This window comes from Parus major, chromosome 3, assembly GCF_001522545.3.
Source record: "Parus major isolate Abel chromosome 3, Parus_major1.1, whole genome shotgun sequence".
NCBI classification, from domain to species: Eukaryota; Metazoa; Chordata; class Aves; order Passeriformes; family Paridae; genus Parus; species Parus major.
This window is the reverse complement of record NC_031770.1, coordinates 35762863-35786257: the sequence shown is the minus strand read 5'-3', so window position 1 is coordinate 35786257 and position 23395 is coordinate 35762863. Positions and strand designations below refer to the sequence as shown.

The 23395-nt window shown below is 35.8% G+C and overlaps 1 protein-coding gene across 5 annotated transcripts in view; it reads right to left on the bottom strand.

The window, feature by feature from the left end:
* Positions 1 to 23395, bottom strand: part of BIRC6 (baculoviral IAP repeat containing 6) — a 173698-nt gene that overhangs the window by 89948 nt on the left and 60355 nt on the right. For 4 of the 5 annotated variants that reach the window (XM_033512629.1, XM_015621423.3, XM_015621422.3 and 1 more), the window contains exons 28-46: positions 23029 to 23237; positions 22377 to 22723; positions 21123 to 21342; positions 20056 to 20189; positions 17384 to 17521; positions 16461 to 16588; positions 15909 to 16040; positions 13780 to 13995; positions 13215 to 13398; positions 12674 to 12829; positions 12254 to 12387; positions 10564 to 10717; positions 9670 to 9786; positions 8598 to 8752; positions 7314 to 7440; positions 6366 to 6476; positions 3648 to 3781; positions 2644 to 2771; positions 39 to 601 (exon numbers count right to left, since the gene is read on the bottom strand). In XM_033512629.1, the coding sequence (XP_033368520.1) occupies positions 39 to 601; positions 2644 to 2771; positions 3648 to 3781; positions 6366 to 6476; positions 7314 to 7440; positions 8598 to 8752; positions 9670 to 9786; positions 10564 to 10717; positions 12254 to 12387; positions 12674 to 12829; positions 13215 to 13398; positions 13780 to 13995; positions 15909 to 16040; positions 16461 to 16588; positions 17384 to 17521; positions 20056 to 20189; positions 21123 to 21342; positions 22377 to 22723; positions 23029 to 23237 (3487 nt within the window). The remainder of the gene's footprint in view (positions 1 to 38; positions 602 to 2643; positions 2772 to 3647; positions 3782 to 6365; positions 6477 to 7313; positions 7441 to 8597; positions 8753 to 9669; positions 9787 to 10563; positions 10718 to 12253; positions 12388 to 12673; positions 12830 to 13214; positions 13399 to 13779; positions 13996 to 15908; positions 16041 to 16460; positions 16589 to 17383; positions 17522 to 20055; positions 20190 to 21122; positions 21343 to 22376; positions 22724 to 23028; positions 23238 to 23395) is intronic. The other variant, XM_015621424.3, reaches the window with a different exon arrangement.

Sequence of the window (23395 nt, the reverse complement as noted above, 5' to 3'; positions counted from 1 at the left end):
GCCCAAAAGACCTTCCACGTTACTCAGAAAACACCTACCAATAATCATGGCCATGGCGCTGCTGTTACACTGGCCAAGTGCAGACAAAATCTGGCTCATAATTTGTTGGTTGGCCAACACCAAGTCAGCCACATATGCAGTTGATCCTTGAGTATTAGGGTTGCTTCCATTGCCATCTTTGCCTCCTGAAACCTTTTCCTCATCAGACACACTGTCTGTAGTACTGCTTGCCACTGGAACACGGGCACTGTATTCTCGGTTACTGGAAAGTGGCAGTTGAACTAAAATGTTTATCAGCTTTAATAAATCAAACATGAGTTGATCCCTTGTCATTTCTCCACAAACTGCTTTGGCATCACCTGGACGGATAATATTGGCAAAAAGTCCTCCAAAACATGCTCTAGCACCCACAGAGCTGTCTGAGCCACTGCGAGACATTACTTTGTCTGAACACGTAATGTAATGATGCACAAGAAAGGTTATGGACTCAATTACTGCAGAAATAGTGCTAACTGATACAACTTCAAAATTCTGTTCCAGGGTGAATTCCAAGAGTTTCACTTGAGCATCCAATGGTCCCTGGCCTGTCTGGAAAGCACCCCTGAAAGAAAAAAAAAGAGAGAGAGAAAAAAAAAAAGAAGAAAGATATATTACAAGTTATACAGGCTGTTTGAGTGCAGTCTTTTCCCTTGATTTTTAAGAATCAAAAAGCATTACCAGAGTTTTGATAAAGAAAAATCCAGCTATTTTCAGAAATGCATGCAGCAAAATTTAATCTTTTACCCACATCAAGCTTCTGCAATTTTTTAATATACTCTTCATTAAACAGCCTGCAGAACCTGCTCATGCCACCACCTTCCTGATACCACTAAGGACTAAGAGGTTAACTTTGAAAAAGCCTAGGATTCATCCTTTTTTTTTTTTTTTAATTCTGTTAATTTTGTAGGTAAAGACTTGGAACAGTCTATATATAGACTGAACATTCCTGTTAAGTTCTTGGTGAACAGTTTCCTACTTTTTTAAGAAAATCTCATGGAAAGCAGTCAGATAATACTTCAATATCATGAAGATTATTTAGTTACTAACTCCCCACCGAGAGTTAAAAAGAATGGTCAGGTTTTACCTATCTAGATATTAAATATACATAAGACCATGAGAAGATACTCAAAATATCACAGGCTGGTGTTTGTAGGTTGACTGCTTGAATGATTTCTCCTACGAATAAGTTTATCAATTGCTTTTGCACATATAGTGGTGAATTACAAAAAGAACCTTTTGAAAGGTTATTAAAAAATAAAACTTGTATTAGTTGCTGAATTTTCACATACTTCTCTGTTTCTTTTCACATTGATTAATCTTATTCTAACTTTTAAAATTAAATACAGAACTAAACAGATTATAGAAACAGCTCTGAAAAAAATATTTGGAATTTAATAATTCTAACAGTAAAATACTGCTTTTCTTTACAATTAATATTATGATCACACACGGTACAATTCAGTAATTACCTGTGTTCTTAGAAATAACCACCTAAATCCCTTCCTGGTGCTTTGCTCCCATTTCACAGCATTTCACAAAAAAACCCAAACTTGTTTCAAAAACTACCCTTCCAGTGGTCTCATTAGCTTATTTTAAACAAAGCTGGCATGCAGACACACACACTCCAAGATTCACTGTGAATTAATGTTTTTATTGTATTATGACATGTCTTAAAGAAATCACTGATCATCAATATAACCTGGTAAACATCACTCCAATAATTTAAGTTACAAAGGCAAAATCTCTTGGAGAAGGCAGAAACCATTTTCTGTAAGATTAAAGAATAGATAACACCAAAGTGCCACCTACTGGGAACCCAGAACTGAGGAAGCTCATCCCTAATTTTACGAAGCCTTTGTCTGGAGATAAGCAGAACATCAATACCAGAAAGAAATGCTTCCTACTGTACCTCAGACTAAACAATTGCCATATTTTCAGTGTACCACTGGAGACGGAGTCTTGTGCCCCTTGGCCTTGCCTTGAGAAAACAGAACTATGAAAGACTAGCCGTCAGCTCTTATCTCTCCCCTGGCCAGATGCACTTCTCTACACTAGTGGGCAGCAATAGGCCTCAGGAGAGTGGGACAAAGGATGTTTTCCACTGTTGTGTGGAGAGAAAAAAGTCACCAAAGATAAATTGATAAAAATGTATATTGCATATATAGAATTATGCATTTTCATAATTCATCCTACCATGTGAGAAAAGCCTTCTGTACTATTTTCACAACCTATGAATAATTGCTTGAATCTTTCATTAATTCAGACCTCTCAGAATAGTTTTTTAAATAGCTAGGCTCATCAACGGTGTCCTTACTTTAGGGAATTACTTCAACAAGGTTTACATCTTAGCTTTAAATAAAATCAGTCCAAAATTTTAGTGCCTCTTTTGACAGTCCCTCACATAGACAGCTGTGTGTGAATTCCCCTTCCCATGCGCAGGAGCAGCCCAGATCCTGCTGGTAGTGCTGCAGCAACAAAGACAATTTCCATTATCACGTAACTTGACAGTATGACAAGGCACATACACATCTGAGTTATGATACACAATCACACAGATTTTATAGAAAATGAGAGTATGAAAGAAAACAAAAATGTAAGATTTACCTTTCTGTTGAAAGTATATGTATTAATTTCAATAAAAATTCACTGAACATCTGAGGACAAGTTGAAGAAAGGTGCACTTGTAATCGAGTAAGAAATTCTTGCATAGCTTGTGTTGCTGTTGGCCCAACCTAGAAGAAAAGACATTTTAGGAAGTATTACATATAACTGAAATGCCTTCAAGAACATTAACATCTTCTAAGTAGAACAGGAAAGTATTGCACAGTATTGCTTTCTGAAAAATTTTACAGCATTTTTACAGAAATAATGTGTATCCATTTATATTACATGTTTTTCTATTATTAATCATAAGTTAAAAACAAGAATTTTTTTTTTGTCTAAGACTTGTTTTTCAGCTTGAGACTCTCTTTTCAGTAATGCAAACTATATCCCATACAGAATCCACTTCTGAGCTAATCTGAATGTTCTTTCACAAACTACATACTTAAGTGAGTACTTTAATGACACTGTGCAGTGTTAAAGTTTTGGAAATGACTATGTATTTTCTTGAAAATTTGCTGGGAAAAAAACCCTCTGGAACTACCAGGGATTTTTTTAAAACACTGTTCGTAGATATTTCAAAGATTGAAAAAAGCTAGAAAACATTAACTGAAATTAGGGGGTAGTAGATACCAAATTAATTCAGAAATAGGCAGAAAATGAAAGTGTAATTTTAAATTCATTATTTTTAAATATTAAAACTTAATCTTTATTGGCATTTTTATCCCAACCCAACAGGATTTTGGGAACGTAACTGAATGGAAAACTCCATTCATATATGGCATCCACCTCTCCCTGTGGCAAGTCTCCAGAGAGTTGTGAAAACATACCAGCATTACTGAGAGTATATCAACAACATGAACTTCCCTATGGCTGCTCATCGGAAACAACTAAGACTCTAACTTGGAAGAAGAAACAAGGATTCATTATGAATGAACATGTATTTCTGTGAAGTGTCTTGAAATCCTATTGCAGAATGCTCTTCTCTTATTTTAATTGCTCATTACCTGTGGACTGTGTTGATTTGTTCCATGAGGGTTAGTGCCAGAAAGAAATTTCACCAACACATGAATTAGGTTGGGATCTGACACCAACAATTGGGCAGTACTTTCCTGAGCTCCAATGGCACTGCTTGGACCAGCTTAAAAATAAAGACATAATATTACATGCGTAATCTTAAACATTAAGCGTAAATCAAATCAATCACTTATTGTGCAAATCCCTTATATTTATTTCATGGTATGGAAATATTCTCCTCTAAATCAGCTACCAAAACCTTCTTATTCTGGACTACAATTCTGAGTTTTCCAGTAAGTACAGATACAAAGCCCCAAAACCATCCAATCAGTGTTCCAAGCTTGCCAAGGCAATATTCCTGAAAATAGAGATTAATTTTGTAGGTGCAATACATACAGATGTTTTTAATTTCTCTCTTTTTGTTAGTCCAACGCTTCAGTAAGGTTCAAACGCATTTTTTAATTTGCCAGACAGAGACGAAGTGTTCTGTTACCTTGTAAACAATCACAGTATTTTTGTTCTTGGCACATGCAAAGACTTCTCAGAATAAAACTGTAGGGAGCTTAACAGATAAGAACTCTGAAGACTGGAATTTGAATTAAAATACACCCTTCAGTGATCAAACAAATGAGCTTCACTGAATGTGAAGTCTTATTCTTGCAGTAGTAGTATACTGAATCAGTTCAAAACACTGAATAAAGCATGATATGAAACAGATCCTGCAGAAGTGGGACAATGCTTTTTGATAAATGCCATCATGCCAATGTTCTCCCTTTCACGACTGGCACAGGTGTACAACTCCTCCCTGGGGGAGTTATAGAGACATTCACACAGAAGCCTGAAGGTGTTCATCTCTTCTGATAAGGTGTAACTGACTCAACTACACTGATTTTAACACGACGCCTGTCATGTCTTAGGTGGTGTCAAACCATCAAAGACCCCCAAAGTGCCCCCAGACTCATTTATGGGGCCTTCCACCATAAGACTGTGCATGATCTCATGCTGCATCAGATAGTGCAGAACTCTCCCCCAGTGGGGGTACCTGGGCATTCCCACCTGAACTTGAATGTGCATTAACCCATTGAGCTCTATTTCCTAGGCTTCCCCCACCCTGGATGGATCAAAACTGTGACCATCAATTCCACCAATGGAACTCTAAATTGCAAAAATCAAATCTTGTCTCTGGATCCACAGGTGGCGATACCTTTCCTCTCCCCAATCTACTCCTACATTTTCTTTTTTTCCCTTATATGTTTTTCCTAAGTGATATCTTTATATTTCTGGTTTCATTTTTACAGATAAGAACTGTAACAGCTATATACCTCCTCTTCATTACAACCAAATTTTTCTAAAAATAAACCTGCCATGCAGGTTTATTTTAGATACATATGTACATCTCTCTCTCACCATTTATATATACATATATATAAATGAACACTGATCACTCAGTAGTGTTGTTTCACTCTAATCCACCCTAAGGGATCAATTAACAAGAACTTGTGACCCAGCCTTTTAGGGACAGGTCATGACACTTGCATCTCCAACCGTTCCCAACACAACTCCAACTCAACAGGCCTACATACAAAAAATGCACAACCACATTCATATGCTCAAGTGCCTGCCATGAACCACAGGGGTTGCTTCCAAGGAGGTTTTTATTCCCCTGCTGATCTCAGGCAACTACCAAAGAAACTCTTGCAAACATGCAGCTGCCTGTCAGTGTCAGAGAAGAACACTGAGCCTCATAACACTTGAAGACATTCATATATGATCCCAGTGATGCACATTACATAAATTTTGGAAATTTTTGCCAGTCTACAGATACAAACTGAAGAGTTGACAGTCCATGTGCTTGCTAACTGAAAGCAGTTATACCAGAAATTAGGCCATGTTCTATTCTCAAATACTAAGAGTCAAGTCTAAGTTTGTGCATAATAGGTCTCTTTCATTAGTTTTTTGCAACTCTACTTCCTCACCTGACAGCAAAAATTTCAGATTTTTGTGAGACTGATCTCTAAATAACCTCACAGAAAGGGGAAAAAGTATAAATTTTAAGAATGAAGTGCATCTTAAAGTCAATGAAATGAAAGTCATTTGAAATGGCAAATTAAAGAAAAACAATTCATAAGCAACTTTTAGAAACTGCTTCCTTTAATTTCTATCAGTCTTGTGGCAAAATCTCATTCACAAAGTGAGATTATTTCTAGTGCACTATGGAGCAACATAGAGAATGTGAGATCTACTGGTATGCATAGGGAAATGAAATGTCTGGATTTCTATTTTAGTAGATTCAGCTGCTAGGGGATTATTTTCAGATAGCTTAATCTAACCAGTGACTGGTATCTGCATATTTACAAAAATATTCCTACTCTGTCAGAAAAACTTAAGTCTCATTCATAGTAATTTAATCATTTGTCTCTGCGGCTTCTCGTACTACAAAACTAATTCCCAAGGATCATTAGCTAGTCCCAAAATGTTGTGTTGGAAGACAATGATGACTTACTTACAATGACATTTTCTTTTACTATAAGGGTTTCTATTTCCCATGGCAGAAGCAATTCAAGAAGCTCACTCTTGAAAAGGCCAGAGTTAAGGGAGAACAAAAGTATATATATTACAAAAGGAATATTCTGGAAGTCTTTTGATGGAATCAACACTCACTTGTACATCATTAAAACTGTCAACATAAGAAAACTAACCAAACTTACCATTAAGCTGCATATTTGTCATGAGCGTTAGGCTGTGAAGCACAAGGCACCATGTCCGGAGTAAAGTATTAGGATACCATGCCAGAACTGACAGGAAGCTAGTTACTGAAGCTGTCAAGAAACACAGTTTTTTCCAAGTTTTAATCTTCAAGGTTTCAATACATTTCTATATTTTACTGTAAGGTGCTATGCTGATTATTGTTATTAATATTATTGTTCCTGACATTCGTTTCATTTTGCCAACCACTGGCAAATTGCAGGAAATTAGGAAAAGAAACCCTACCAATACTTCACAGAACCTTCTACAGTGTGCAGAGTCCCTGACATCTCAAAGAAAACGATGCAAAGAAACTGGTTTTAAATGTTCTCATGCAAGTCAGTGTAACGGGTTCATTATATCAGGCATTAACATTTTGGATTACCACCATTTGGATTATCAAGATAGAACAAACTTTCTTAATTATATAGTATAACATATTGCAAGAAAAAAAAATTCAGCATGTCTTCATATTAGATTAGTAGTTAACAGTAATGGAGCTTTCCCATTCTGCTGACCCCTTCATTGAGGGAGCAATCATAGAATGGTATAAAGGAGATGAAATTCAACAGAAAAGTGCATACAGTTGCACTGTTCATATCAGACTAAAAAGTATATTTTAATGAGTCCTCTTGAGAATAATTATCAGTTAAGAACCACAAATTTTACCATTTAATTTCTAATAAACTTTATAAAAATTGAACGAATCAATTCTCAGTTACACACTAGCAATGTATTTTTCACTTCAAGAAGGAAATGAGACCAAAAGTTCTTTAATAAGAACAGAGAAATTCTCTCAACACTGTTCTTATCAAAAATACCTACTGCAATACTTTTTGCTTATTAGCAAAAATTGAGTATTAAAAAGAAAAACAACCCCAAACTTATTTTCCATATTTAATGTATTTTACCTTGGTTCAGGGAAACAACAGGTATTCGGTTAGCATTATAAAGGAAAATATCAGCACCACTATCTTTACTTCCAGAGGAGCTCGAATTCAGGCTTAATGTGAGCCACAGCTGCAACAGAGATTCAAGCTGAAAGAAAGAGAAACAAACCCAACTATGAGACCAAAATTCATAACTCCAGAGCATCAAAGTTTTAATTTTAAAAGCCTGATCTACATTCTCAGCTGCTAATACTGTTCCACTGCACACACATGCTCTCTCCTTTACTGGATTTAAAAATTCTGCTAAACATAATATTCAAGGCAAATTCAGCCTAGCTAACAAATGCTTTTGCTATTGCTTCTGTAATTGATTTCTTCCAAATAGCTTCTCTTAAGAAGTTACTTCAAACTTGTGTTAAGAAAATACAGCTTTACACTCTATTCAGAAATACCTTTATCATAACCTTATACCTGTGACCTGTACAGGCTTACAGGTTTGCATGGAAGCTTTTGGAATGCTATTAAAATGATGTTTCCCCATCAACCAAACTTATTTAGAAGGCCCATTTATTTAATGAGAAACCTCAGAGAGAATGATGTTTTCTCTGAGTAATTCCCCTGAGGAAAATAGCTCTTTAGATATTCTGGGGAAGCATCAAGGATGTTTACACAAGAAACTGTATTTGGATGAGGTATTTAAAGAACAACTGAGGGATGGAGTCAACCAATCTATCAAAATATCAAGAGGCAGGCAGCCATCTAATCATTACAGCATGCATGGCATTCCTTTGTATGAATCAAGAAAAGCATTGCTAAAGCAATGTCTTTTCAAAAAGCAAACTTTTACATTTGCTATTAACATATAGGATCATTGGATAATTCAGAAGGAACCTTTGCAAGTTATCCAATCCAATCTGCTCAAAGAAATGCCAAAGAAGATAGACTTGGACGCTTGGGGATTTATTCAACTGGGTTTTCCACAAGTCTCAATTTGTCATCAAGTGTAATTGAAGAGACATTTTTCATCAATAAGCAAACAATTATCATTCAGTGGACATACAAACTTGTTTTTACATATGAAAATGTATACCAGTTTCCCACTATAACAAGCAGTGTCCTGTTTGACAAACGCTTTCAGCACCTTGTTTATTACATTATTGGTACTGATGTCCATGACATATTCATAAGTGATAAAGCACCTAACATAACAGATTACTTGAATCCTAAGTAGCAAGAAGTAGAGGAAACAACTGTCAAATTTAGAGATAATTACTATCAGAACATCTAAATTTCAAAATTCTCTACCTGAACATGGTGGACTTGTAGCATGGAAAAGAGTTTGTTGAAGCATGTGCTCAGCATAGGTATAGATGACAACTGCACAATCAGCTGGGCATTTTGGTTAGCAGCATGTAATCCCCTCAGCAATGAATCATCTGTGCCACTGGGAGACTGTGTCACTAGAAAACAAAACAGGGTACCATCGCTTCATGAATTACTTTGAAAAGTTGACAGAAGTGATTTCATACTTATTTCCTTGCATTTTATATTTAAGTCAAATACACTTCTTTATAAATTAGAAGAACATATTCAACATAGCATTCAGTTGAATTGGACTACTGACTACCATAGGAGTGGCATCCTTGAATATCTGACATTTCCATCTTCACAAAAACTTTGGAACTGAGTCCACACTGCTACTACAGCAGTGTCCTGGTAACACAATGGTAAGACAAACAATTGGAACATCTCCTTCATGCATTACAGTACAATTGTTGCAGATAATAATGAACTTCCAGAGAATAAAGTCTGAAGATGTCACTAAACTTACTGCATTCACTACATACTCAACCAAGGACTGCATGCACATTAAGGTATCCAGAGGGCTGCAAAGAAACACATTTTAACGAGATGTGCAGCACAAATCACTGAAAAAAGGTTCCAAAGTAAAACACTCTGTGTTTTTGTAACATAAAGCTCACTGAACAGATGAGTTCAAAATTGTATTCAAGTATTTTTATTTCTTCACTTAGTAGGTGTAACTGTCAAATGCTCTCTAGCTTTCAAACCCTAGGAATGAAGCTACACAGGAAGCTTAATGTTCAGTTGCACTTAGATGTAAAAATGAAAACTTTCCCTCCTTTGTAGCATAATCCACATGCATAGTTGACTGTTTCACAAAACATCTTAAAGACAGGCATGTAAGTTATTCAAAAATCTGAATAAAGAACTATCTCTGAAGTTCAGCCTAATAAGAAAATTCAAGCAAAATGTAACTTTTTCTAAGCTACCATGTGACTGCAGAAAACACTACAAATTTCAAATTCAAATTTTATGATCATTATATGAAGAGAATGATTTGACAACATGTAGTTACATGTAGGAGATGTGTTTGTTAATGCTTGTAAAATGGAATCAGCCTCCAGTGTGGACATCATTTTCAGCATCAGCTCAGCCTGCTGCTCAAGTCCAACTTCGAGACGTGCATCTAAAGCTACAGAAGGCAACAAAAAAGGTAAATCTGAGTTATATCAAGGACATACATAATTACAGAACCACAGAATATTTAGAATTGGAGGGGACCCACAAGGATCACCACATCCAACTCCAAAGAGAATAGCCCGTAGGGGGATTGGACCCACAACCTTGGTGTTATCACGACCAAGCTCTGAACAACTGAGCTAATCTCGCCTTTAATTTGTTCCTCTTTCTATATTATTCTTACAGACCTGAAACATGTAATTATGAAAACACAGTATTTCTGTGAAAAACACCCATATTTCTTTCCACACTCCCTTTACTATCACACATGGCAATCTGCATATGTTCAAGTCATTTCTTCCTAAGGCAATAGCTCTCAAATGAGAACCAAAAAGTTGTTTTTCCCAGTGTGGCAGAAGAAAGCTCTATCACCCAGTTCAGTAGTACTCCTACAAATGAAACAAGTGTGCCACTTCACTCCTTTGGGGTAGAGCCAACTAGAAAAGAGCTTCCAAAATTTCTTGAGAAAACAGGAAAGATTTAGAACTGCCTACAAGTGCATTCCAAAATGTTTAGAAAATGAGATTTTCTGCTATGTTGGGCTTTTTTAAATGTAGCTTTCACATTATAGTCTCTCAGTTACCACAGGGAAAAAAAATGTGGCATATATAAAATGCAATTATTTCACCTTAAAATACATAGATATTGCTATAATAATTTCTTGTCCTAAGGTGTCAAATACAGTATTACAGAAAAGAGACCCCAAAGAGAACTTTAATTCATTGCTTACCTTGAGAGACTGATATGCTGACAGTTTGTGATCCATTTTTCTCTGTAGTTACAGGTGGTTTTGCAACTGGAATTCCAACACCACCAATGTAAGGATTGTAATTGTAGGTGCCATATTCAGCACCCCAGTAATCGTACCAGGTGCTGCTTATAGGCTTAAAAAACAAACAAAAAACCAAGGAAAAACAATAAACAGCAAATCTTTACATTGCCTAAAGTTTTAAATTACTAACAGCAAAATTTGAAGTTAATGAAAATTAAAACCAGAAGATCGGTTCCAATAGCTTTAGAAAATTGTTTCAATTCTTATTGCAGTATAAGCTACTGAATCCTTAGCAATTGTCAAAATCCAGCAATGTAGTTAGCTTCCTCAAATATTCAAGAAGACGATTTGAAAATGTTTTCATCAATTTTTCTTCACACATTTGTACCATATTGTAAATTTGGGAGTATTACACAGATATTCTGAGGAGCTCTCAAGACAGAATACTATACTATTAACTGCACTAATTAAGTACCTTGAAACCTCAGTGAGGCTCAGAAGAAGAAACAGTTGAGTAATCACTACTTGTGTCATAATTTAAGACACTAAGAAAGCATATGGGTCACAAGGAAAAAAAGTAATATCACACTGTATAAAGGCAATTTGTATATGCTGGTCTTTTTAATGGTAAGATCCAATATCAACTGTCATTTTCAAGATATGGAAGCAATTATTAGAAGTATTAAGAATGAAGCAGTAGTTTTATGGCTGCTTTTTGGTAGACATCAAAGCAGGTAATAAGACAATTAAGGTATCTTGGATAAAGCTGACTAAAGAGTACCGTCACATAACATGATAGGAGACTAAAGAAGACAGGAAACGATCAGTAACACAAATTCAGCAGTAGTTATAATTTTTGGCAGCAGAATGAGATTTAAGGAAAAAAATCTCTAAATGATAGGTAATAGGTGGAAGGATATATGAGGGACTACAGAAAAAAAATTCCGTGTTTTCTGAGCAACTGGTGAGACAGATCATTTAGGTTAATTCAAACAAGAGGTTTAAGTCAATAGTCAGAGTCATGGAAAAACTCCAAATGTCTTCCTTCTAAACAAAGAGACTCAATATTTAACTATAAACAGCGTATTTCTTTAAAATCTAAATACTTCTGGTTTTTCACATACATTGACAATATTGTAATTGTACAACGTGTATGTTTAGCCTTCATTTTAACTATAAAAGTACTTAGTAATTTTCTTGTCCCTCAGTAAAGTAAATTTTGAAGTGAAGCTGCTTCTCTTTATAGTCTGAAGCCAATATGAGCACAAGCTACTGCCTTCCTTTTTTAAATACAATATTAACAATATAAACTCATCTTCAGATCAGTCACAGAAATGGTGCTCTATTCTTAAAAAAAAGGACAAGACAAGTATTTTTCTACTATGCTTTTGTTGTCTTTAACACCTGCTAAAGTGTGAGTAAACTCAGAACCTCTTGTTTACACCAGTACCTTCATGCAAAAGCAAAATATTTTGTGGTCAACTGAGATACGAAAATTAATATTCTTGCCTGTCATTCCACATTAAACATTATAAAAAACTAGCAGCAGGTTTAAGACATCAAATTCTACTACTGAAGAACTGTAAGAGAGTAAGGATTCTTCTATCTCACATGTAAAGGTTATCCTGAAAATTTAGGTGTGACATACCTTGAAGACTTTGGCTGCAAGGGGATCCTTCTCCAAATCAATATCTAAAGGATCAATATCAACTTCCATCAGGTCTTGCAGCAATTCAAGATCAATGTCCTTATCTTTTTCCAATGATGACAAGGGTGGGGCACCTTGAATCATTAAAAGAGTATTAACTCTAGCAAGCAAAAATTATAAAACAAGGATGTAAAAAGTTAAAATATGCAATCAAGTTGTCTTTTTAAAAATAATAGGAAAAATAAGAATTTTTTACTAGTCAGATGTAAAACTAACTTGAAGAATTACTCAATCTGCCTATATTATCAGAAACTATTTATGCTATCACCAAAAAGTCTTTTACTGATACCTTAATAGGTGAGTAAACTTTTCTTATTCTTTTCAATAAATACACAGATACAAAATTATGGAATAATTTACCTGTGATGTCATGTGTCAAAGGCTCATCTATGGTTTCCACTAACTGCACTGTGGACTGCTGGAGAGAGTCATCAGAATCTCCAGCTGAAGCTCCAGCATCTTCTCCCAAACCACTCTCTTCCATAGCTTCAGCTGCTATAGGTGCCAACAACTCTCCTAGGTATTAAATTTAGTAGACAAGTTCATTTCAAGCTTTATTCCCATTACAAATTAACATCCTAGTGTCTATGCCAACTGTCATTTTTTCATCTAACCCTAAATTCTCTGGGGGCTATTTCCTCAAGGGGAAGAGCTCTGAATAATTTTCAAATAATCAGGGTCACATAAAAATGAGCTTTTCAATGCACAAGTCACTCCAATTGCAACTCTAAATCACATTTTTACACACTAATCTAAATGTTATTATTTCCTTGGGGTTTATTATTGTAATTTGTATTGTATCAGCAGATTCTAACATAGTGAAAACCCCACCTCCAAAATACTAAATGAAGAAAGATTCAAGTGCAAGATATCTTCTGAAGAATATGAACTTAAAACAAACCTGCTAGAATATCCTGTAGCATACAAGTCAGAGAATACTGAGCCCATGCTCCTCCCCAAGAGATGTCTCCTCTGTTGAAGTCAGTTCCAACAAGAAGCAGCAATAATCGTTCTAATTGAGTCTCATTTACAATCTCGCATAAATGAATTGTTGGTCTTGTAGCATTTGCAATTCTAGCAAGAACCTATTAAAAAAGAAGAAAGTTAAATATATGCCTATTCATGGTTAGCCCTATGAAAGTATATAGTAACTTTATTTTCTATGACTATTAGATTTTGCTTACAAATAAATCAGGTATTTTTACCAGCCCACACTTTAGAATTTTATGAGTGTAATTACATGAAAATATTTTTTTAAAGTTAATTTTTCCATGCTAGTCTGAAGCCATCATACTGTAAATCACACAAAAAGTGACAGATCAGAAAAACTACCTCACCATAAATGATTAGAAATTTTAGTGCTGCAGCTGATTTTTACAAGCAAACAAGCAAAAAAGCAGTAATAGAAAACTAATTCAATGCGGTTGCTGCTGCAGCTACATAGTGATGTTCCATATTCTGTTTACCTTACAAACAAAAAGAAGTAAATCTGCATGACAAGTAAAGTCCATGGACAAGAGAAAGAGTGCCAGCTTTTGCACTACAGAAATGCAACGTTCATGTGCCAGTGTAAAGGGAAGTGGTTCAATTTCTGGAGTTTCCTTTGCTGTTGATACTTCCGTATCTAAAGAAGAACGAGGCCATTCTGCAGTTCGACGCAAGCGTATTAAGTCCTTGAAGTGCTGCAGAAATTAAATTTGAAACAACAGTTACAGTTTAAAACTGGCCTCTAAATCTTTTCCCAATGAATCAGTGTGGCAGCAATAACAGAGACTGTGGAACTTCTTAAAAAAATAAAAGAAAGTCTAAAAATATATGAGAATCTGGAATGGAATTAAGGCTTTATTGGCAGAAATTTGTTTTGGCAGCATGTTATCTTAGATGACAAATGCATAATCAAATTCAGTTCTGCAGAAGTGCCAATTAAGCCTTATGTATGCCATAACACATATTGAAAATACATATTCTCAAAGTTTCTTTCATATTTCCACACCTGTACATAAAGCTACAGTTACCATAAAGCAAACTGGATATAAAAATAGTCAATAAAGAAATTTACTCTTACAAGAACACTGACATTTCACTTCTTCAAATTTAATAAATCATCGGTAATTTCTAAATTTCTTAATAGTGCCATTATATAAAGTATGCATTAGTTATACCATTAATTGAACTAGTTTGATTTTTGATCATGGCTCTGAACTACAACCTTTTTGACAGAGGGCCTACATGTGATGGAGAAAAGAAGGTGCTTTTATTAATCCTCTCATCCACCAAGGGCATTCATTTAGCAGCTCAGCTCATTTTATCAGCTATACTAGCAGTCATTAGATAATACAAATGCCTCTTATAATCTCACTTAAGCAGTAGCTACTAAAGTAGACCAAAGAAAAGAGCTATTTACTAAGACAAAGGTTTCACTTTCTCCTAAATGCAGTACGTGTTTTACGTCACTCACAGCTTGTCATAACTAAAAGTGCTTAGTAGACAATATCAAATAGCAATAGCAAAACCTGCATGAAATGCAACTATCAAGTTTACAGTAACATCTTAACTACAAGTCAGACTACAAGAGGAAAGATCTTTAGTTCAACACGGTTTTTTTATGCAACATGGCTACTATAAAGTGAAACTTAAAACAGCTGGACAGCACAGTTCAGCCAGTATCTTGTTTAAAAGATGTCTCAAGGAGCCACCAGTGGAACAGCCCCCTTGGTATAACCTGCTGGAATAAAGCAGAAGATAGTGCAGGAAAGAACAGCTCATGACAAGCACAGTTAGTAAAAACTTACGGCTTTATATTTATGCTAGTGCTTTATTTTTCCCCAAATTACTAGAAGTTTTTTTTTCCCTATAAGGTCCCACACTATGTCAATTCCTTCCACAAACCTATTTTCAGGTATTCTAACAGATATGAGTACTTCTTGATCTAGGGAGTAAATATTTCAAGAGACACCAAAGTTTGGTAGCTAGAAAGATTTACACATTTTTTGTGTTCCCTGCAGTCATCGCCTAAAATCCTTAAATTTAAGCATCTCCTCTCATAACCAAAACAAATCTTTAACTGCATCAACTTGCAATTATCTGGGGCTTACTTCAAGATGCCACAACTGAAGTGGTGGGTACCTTCAGGAAGCTAAAGAGCTTATAACAAACTTAAAAAATAATTCTCAGAAGTCATATTTATTAGTTTTGGAAGACAGACATTGGCATGATTAATTTTCTGATTACTCAACCAGGAAAGCATCTAGGAGAGCATCATGCATAAAAGCTAGCCATATAAAGTACTACTTTATCCTTCTATTGCTGTATGTTATAAAAAGTTTAATGACATGACTGGCATTCCCAAAGCTACAAGTTTATTAGTAATTTTGGCCATGACTACCTAAAAGATCCCTGTAGAATGATAAACTATTTTTCCCAGAGCAATAAATTTCCAGATGGCTGCTTTATTTCAGTATTAGAATATCCTTGATAGCAGCCATGATGAAACAACTTTTTATAATAAGGTCAAAGTAGGACAAAAATGACTTTGCAGGAACAGGTCTTTCCACACAAAGGACAAGAAGTCAGTTACAGTTTCAGAGCATCATACCTTTGAAGTAGCCTGCTTTAGTTTTGCCTGTTCTACTAAAAGTTTGTATGATGATCCTTTGTTGCTTTGTATTTTCTCTTTTTCCATCTGTTCCACCAAAGCCTTCTGTTTTGCTTTTAATAAGTTAAGTTGCTAAAAGAAAATGTTAATAGGAATAAATGAAAATTTAAGCAATAAGATGTTAAAAGGATCAGTATGTTCACATGATAGCAATCTTCAGGTCAAACTGTAACTTGAGCTTTTAACGTATTTTTAAACCACAGCTTAGGTGCTTGTGCTCAGGTGTACTCAGATTTATATAGAAAGTTCATTATATTTATTGTCCAATAGAGTACAACAGTACACGCCAACATTTGTTTTTCCAGCAGATCCCTTGCCCCATGGTTTTAGATGAATGTCAAAGAAGTTAGGCAGCCTTTAGCTACAGAATCAGACCTATGCAAAAGCAAGGCTGAATGAGTCCCAATGCCAAAGCTGTTGTTTCAAGAAATGAGATATCCTATAAATGAGACATACTTCTGTGAAAATAGCCACTACCATGCAGGAAGTCACCTGTTTATGATGCACAAGCTGTTTTCTGATCTTGCGGGAATACAGTCTATCGAGGCTACTGTTGCCTTTAGTAGATCTGCTCAGACTCTGAGTGTGAAGGCTATTATTTATAAAACTCCACTGGTTTCCTAATGGAAATAAAATTCAAAAAAATTAATCCATCTTATTAAACCCCATTTACCTCTAGAGAAAAGCCTTTCTGTTTCAATAGTTAGCATCTCCAAACACAACGTACTAAAGAGACAAGCTAAATCTAACTCTTGGCATTATTCAACTATCCCCACCCATAGTAGTATTTCTGTGTGATTTTAAAATGCAGTACCACCATCTTTTTTTCATTATTCTTAGAATATATAAGCAGGCAAACAGTTCTGGCCTAAGTAAAAATAGATTACCAGCTTCATAATGCAAAAAAGTTTTATTTTACTTTTTAGGAAAGGTATTAAAAGATCAAAATAGTAACAGTGATAACAATGATGATGATAGTAACAACAACATATGGTACATATTATTGTTATTACTACTACTACTATAATGAAATAAATTAAAACCAGACAAAAACCACATTTAAAAATAGTGGATACAATTACCAAAACAATTATGAAGTCACACTGCTGACCCTTTTTCACAATACGAAGTGTTTCAACATGGTGCACTCTCAATTGTAAAGTCCCAGTCACAGGGTAATATACAGACATTTTACAAACTAAAATCAATCCTTCATTTTTCACTTGAAAAAATGAAAGAGATTATATTTATAAGGAGACGGATATGTAAATAAGTAGAAAAGAATGAAAAGAAAAAGATCACAATGTGTTTTTAAATTCTCCTTTTTCAAATTAATAGAAAATGCATTTTAGGTATTTGAACAGCTCCCAGAGCAATACACATAGAATCAAGTTTTGATAATAAATCTGATGTACCTGTCAAAAATCGTTCCCTCTCTTTTCCATTCAGAGGTTTCTTGGCTGTGGCTGCTTCATCTTCAACAGTAGCTACGTAATCCAGTAGTCTGGACACCAGCATTACAACCCAACTGATCATGGGAATATCTAAAACTCCTTCAAAATAAACAAATTTCAGTGCCTTAATAAATTTCTGAAGACATAACAAATGCCACACATTTCACTAGGCCACAAAGACTCCATTCCCCTCCTTTTATTTTTTAAAAGGAGAGTTTGAGTCTGAGAACTCATAAATGAGGGAAGAAATCAGTATAAAACTTAGATGCAAACAAAAATGTCACAGTTCTCTTAGTCTGATGAAGACAGAAGTCAAAAGCTTCACCTCAACTGTTCAAGCAAAGAATTAAGCAGCATTTTTCTTAAAAGGAGTCAATTTTATGTCTGAATTTCCTAAATACCAAATGCATAATGACAGCTGCTTGCATTAAAGCACATGAAGTAGATATCTCAAATTCTACAGTGTGCAATTCCTCCATCAAGCAGGGCTCCAATAAGATAGTTATAACTGCATCCAGATGCCTCCATCTTTACTTCTCCATTAGTGTATTTTCAACGTAGCTATCTGAATAAGTTTCAGGAAAGCCAAGAGTGACTTCAGACTAGATGAACCACAGTGGCAGCACCAACAACTGGCTAATGCCTATTTCAGTCTCACACTTTAAATGACGTATTTTTGCATAACCAGAAAGAAAAAAAACGTATCTTGAGCTTTATACAAGAAAACTCTTTGTACATATGGAAATCTAAATGAAGAGTTCCAAAGTGAATTCATGACTGCTCAACAAAACCAGGAACCTACAAATAATGACCACTTAATTACAGTCATTATGCAAATGGCATAATTCTATAATGTCAATACAGCAAAGACATCAGCACTAGAGGTTACACCCACATTTTCATATCAGTGCACCGTGCTGAGCCACATTTAACTACACTGCGCTTTTCATGCACTGACCTCAAAAAAGCTGTAATGAATTCAAACTATTATTAAACGTAGATCAAACGAGAAAACTGAGGCACAGAAATGATCCATCCAAAATCACATGTAGCTGCTGGCATCCAAGCAGTAGGATGCAGCCTGACTTGTTAACTGCAGTTCCCTGAGCACACTCTGACAGAAAGCAGCCCATCCCATGCAGGCAGAGGAAGGACCCCAACAGGTCCACAACAGGACCTGGACTGGAACCACAGACTATATTGCAAGAACAGAAATGAGGAGCACTGGTGACCACTACACACCTTTTTGGCTGGCAGAATAAAAAAGGCTTTTGCTGCAGTGTAAAGCACATACCTTTTCATATTTCTGTTAAAACAAGACCGTTTATTTTTCTTTTATCTCTCAAAAAAAAAAAAAAAAAAAGAAAAAAAAGCTTTCAGCTTCTCTCCCTCCCTCCCTCCAAGTGTCTTTTTCTCATTCCTTTTTTCCTCTTCTGGCCTCAAAGTTTAAACTTCTCTCCACCCATAACATTCACCTCTTACTCAGATTTTCCTCTGCTTTTTCACTTTTCCCCAGTAAGTTTTCACCCCTTTGACACTGATTTATGTGTGATAGTTCTCAAATAGGAATTTCTTCTGTCATACCTGATGCTTCCACCACACATAATATTGCCCTAGTACTCACCTGTACTGTCCAGGAGGAAGGAAGCTGGAAGACCAGCAAATAAAGCTCTGAAGTATCAGTTACTTCTGCTTCCTAAAGTCCTCCATGAGGACAACTAGTAAGGCAAGAGCTATGAAAGGAATTGGAAGCTGTGGGGAGAGTGCAAACAGAGGTAGAGGAGATGTAAGCTTGGGTTTGCCTCAAACTAGTTAGAGACTATAGCAGGATATGGCCCCAATAGAGAAAGCACATGGTAGATCAGTGGGAAGCAACAGGACAGCTTCTGACACCAACTGTAGGTGTGTTAACATCAGGACACAAGGGAAAACTAAGGACAGAGGCTCAGCTGGCACTTTACAGACCTCACAAGGCTAAGAATTTTAAACAACTTATCTTCTATGATGCTTTGCTATGTGTACATAACAAATGAAGTAGTAGTAGAGTGTGATGTTTCCAAAAGTAAGAATATGCATCAACCTTGGGGTAGTTAAGAGAACTCTCAAAGAAAATCAAGTTCACAGAATATATTTTTAGTAAATTTTTAGGATCAAAAAAATGTAAATTCCTTGTAATTACAAAAAGCCCCACAAGAACAAACTCTGTGTAGTTTGGCATAAACCATGCAGTTACACAGAACAAACTTGTCTTCCTATCTGTTTCACCTCAAAAACTTGAAACTTAGAAAGGATCTCACAAGCAAAAAGGAACATTTCTTTCCGAAACATTAAATTCCAAAGTCATTCACTAGAGCTGTCTATACACTGAATGTTGCCCCCCCACTCTGCCAAAGCTTCCTAGCTGAATTATAAACAATCAAATAGATTTTGCTCAGGTTTTAATGGGGTGGGGGAAAGAATCTCTTTTAGCACCTAAAGAACAAGAAGATTCATCACATTTTAAAAGACAACTGTATTTTAGAAATATAGTAAACAAGCAATTTCTTCTTTTAATACACCAAAATTGTGAGTTATTCTCTCAATTTTCTAGTTTATAATGAATATGAAAATAATTTCCCAAATTAGAAGGCTACCTTCAGTTCTTCTATGCACAGGTAAATGAGGTTGCAGTGGTGACAGCAGGTTATCCAGAAGATTAAGTAAACTTTCTAAAACACCACTGTTGCTAAGCGATCTTTGGCCAATGCAAGAAAGCAACATGAAGACCCTAAAAAAAAATAATTACATATTTAAGATTTTTTTTTTCAGAATCATCAAGTAATATTCTGCAACATACATTATATAACAATATTGACCTATGCTTTCATCTGACAGGCTGCTACAGAAAGCAGTACTGTGGCCCAGCAAGTAGACTGGACTTCACGTTCTATTGAAATAGAATGTTGTTAAGGTTTATGCAGCATTTTAGGGTGAACATCTTCCCTTTCACCCTCAAGAGGTCAGCAGTCTTCCATATCTGAAACAAGATCTCATCCATTTTATTTCCTATTACATATTACTGATAGCAGAGAAAGAAAATTAAAATCAATGAATTCTTATATCCTTGAATTAGTGGATTTTAAAAAGATATGAAAATACAGATGTTGCTGCTCAAAGAAGGCAGAAAACTGCTAAGCCTCAAATATGTTTGATTAAAATAAAATGCTAACATTTGGAAAAGACCTCAATCAATAATCTGAAATAATCAATGCATATAACATTCAGTGCTCAACTCTACACCTTCTTGCACTTATCTCAGTGCAGTCTTTAGCACTGAATGCCAATAGTGTACCTTTCAGTCTCAATCCCACTTTCAAATACTGGAGAAGAGCAGCTCTATGATGAGGGTACATTTAAGCCAGGTAAAGCAGCAGGCCGTTTTTTGACACTGAGGAGCAATCCTGCTAGGTATGTGAAGATCTCCAAGCAAGAAAAAATAGCAAATTTTTGTGGTGTAAGAACCAAATAGGTGCAAAAAATAACTGCAATTGGACATCTATCATCTGCAGTACTTTTTTTGGATCTATTTCTTAAATCAGTGAACACCATGGCTAAGTACCCTTCAGTCCCATTTCATCAATTCCAACACTAATGAACAATGGAACAATGGAATTGCTTCACTGATCCAAAGGTGATGTATCGATATAGATTTATACCTTACCTGTCTTGTGGAAATATGAGAAGTTGTTCTGAATTGTATAATTCCTGTAGTACGTTTGAGAGAAACTGACCCCACCACCTTTCACCTCCACAGAGCTGAACAAGCAGAAGGCCAGTATGCAATCGTATCTTGGGGGTTCCACTGATACACAGGTGTTTAAATAACTCTTCACAAGCTTGAGCATGAAAGGTACTCTGCAGAACCACAGGAACCGAGTGCCCTTTTAAGAAAAGAGAACATCTCTGTTTAAAGAGACAATGACTTGAAAACATAGGAAAAAGTTTGCAGTAAGTTTTTAAAACTACTAGAATTAGACTTGTTGGCACAGGAGTAAAGGAGGTGGGAACATATGGGGAGATGGTGATTTGTAGGAAACGCAAAGACCAGGCCATTTGGTCAAAACCAAATCAATACTATGTCAGTGCAAATACCCCCACAGAACCTACTCAAAGCAAAAACCATCACACTTTAGAACAAACTGGCACAGAAAATCACACATCAACCTATCAACAGAACAATGTCCTCATTTTTTTAAAATACCACTAACTCCTACTCAGACTTTTCAATTTCAGTCTCCAAGAATTCTTTCAATGGCAAGCTTAGGAAATAAAAATCTTTACTGGGTGTCAATTAACTAACTAGAATTAATTAGAAATACTTGTTTTATTAGCTCACTACCACCACCACTTTCGAGGGAATTTCTACTTCCTCAGTCTGCTTTTAACTGCCTAATCCATCCCAGCATTGCACAGGCCTCAGTGCTCACAGATCCCTTCACAAGGTGATTCCTTCACAATGTGAAAACCACATGAGTATTCCGCCTAGGCAGTTTTTTGTTACTTCAGCAAACTGGATCATCCCACAGAAGGATATGACTATTGGAACAAAGGAATATGCAGCCAGGACTACACAAAAGCAAGAAGGATCTTGACACCTTCTCCTATCCTTTTCAGGAAGTGGTTAGGCCAGGTTGGTGCCACTGGTAAAACATTACAATGTATGCTGCTAAAATCATAGTAAGATGTTGCTTGGAGCAGCCTGGTCTAGTGAAAGGTGTCACTCTCCATGGCAGGGTGTTTGAACTAGATGATCTTTAAGACCTCTACAAACTCAAACCCATTTCTACATTTCTATGACTCTACATCTAAACATAGCTTAAAGGCCTCATAGTAGAAAAGTGCAGGTCAAGAAATAGAAATACTTGGAAATTGTTTCTAACATGAGAAAAAAATCAAAACCTCAAAAAATACTGACCATTGGATGAATGCAGCAAACTGAGCAAAGTATCCAGTAAGTATCTAATGATGGTGCGTAACTGTTCTGTGGATGACATCTGAATCAACTCTTTCGGATCAGATTGTTCCTTCAGTGTTTTCCTGCTTGCACCTAAAGCTACTTTGAGTCTCTGAACAGCATGGTGAGCCAAGTTGAGTTGAAGCTGCAGCTGAATGCAGTCCTGGTAAGCAGAAAATACTCTGCTGTCTTCTTCCACTGCCTTGTCTGGCTTTCTCAAAAAGTACTGGGCATTGTTAGCACTATTGAGCGGTGGCAGGTCAATGCTCTGCAGAAGGATTTCTAACCGATGACAGGCCAAATTGTACCTAAAGGGAAATATTCAAAAAACACAGTTCAATACACATTAGCAAACAGCAATACATTTGACAATCACCCTGCCAGGAGACAACTTCTGGTCCATTGTGAATGCACTGTTAAAACAGATACAGAAAACAAATACAGCGTAAGTCTTTGTTACTGCTATAAAGACATTCACAACAACTCAACAGCAGCAGAGTATTTTTTTGGTCTGAAGAATGTAATGAGAAGAAAAAAATATCTGTAATATTATGATATCCCAGTGTTTTATGCTAAAATAATTAGCAAATGCAATTTTTTTTCCCCTGCTAACCTGCACTGTATGTCTTCTTGCAATGCAACCATCATTGCCAAATGTTGATCAATTTCTGGCTGATTTGCTGCTTCGCCTTCTCCTCTGAGGGGATCATGCATTAGTTTCAGCTCATTTTCAAAGGGTAGGATATAGGTATGGCCATAATAAAATCCTAATGGGATTTTTGCTCTAGCATTTGTGCTACCATATCGACCGATAACAGTGATCTGAAAGAAAAGGCAAGTATATTGGAACACAATTATATCAAAACAGGAAAAATAAACACCAAGTCAAAAATACATTAAAAATTTATAGCCAACAAAAGTTTGGTCTGAAGAGAGCTTAAGTGAAAGTTCATGTACTAACAAACATCAAGAACATAAAG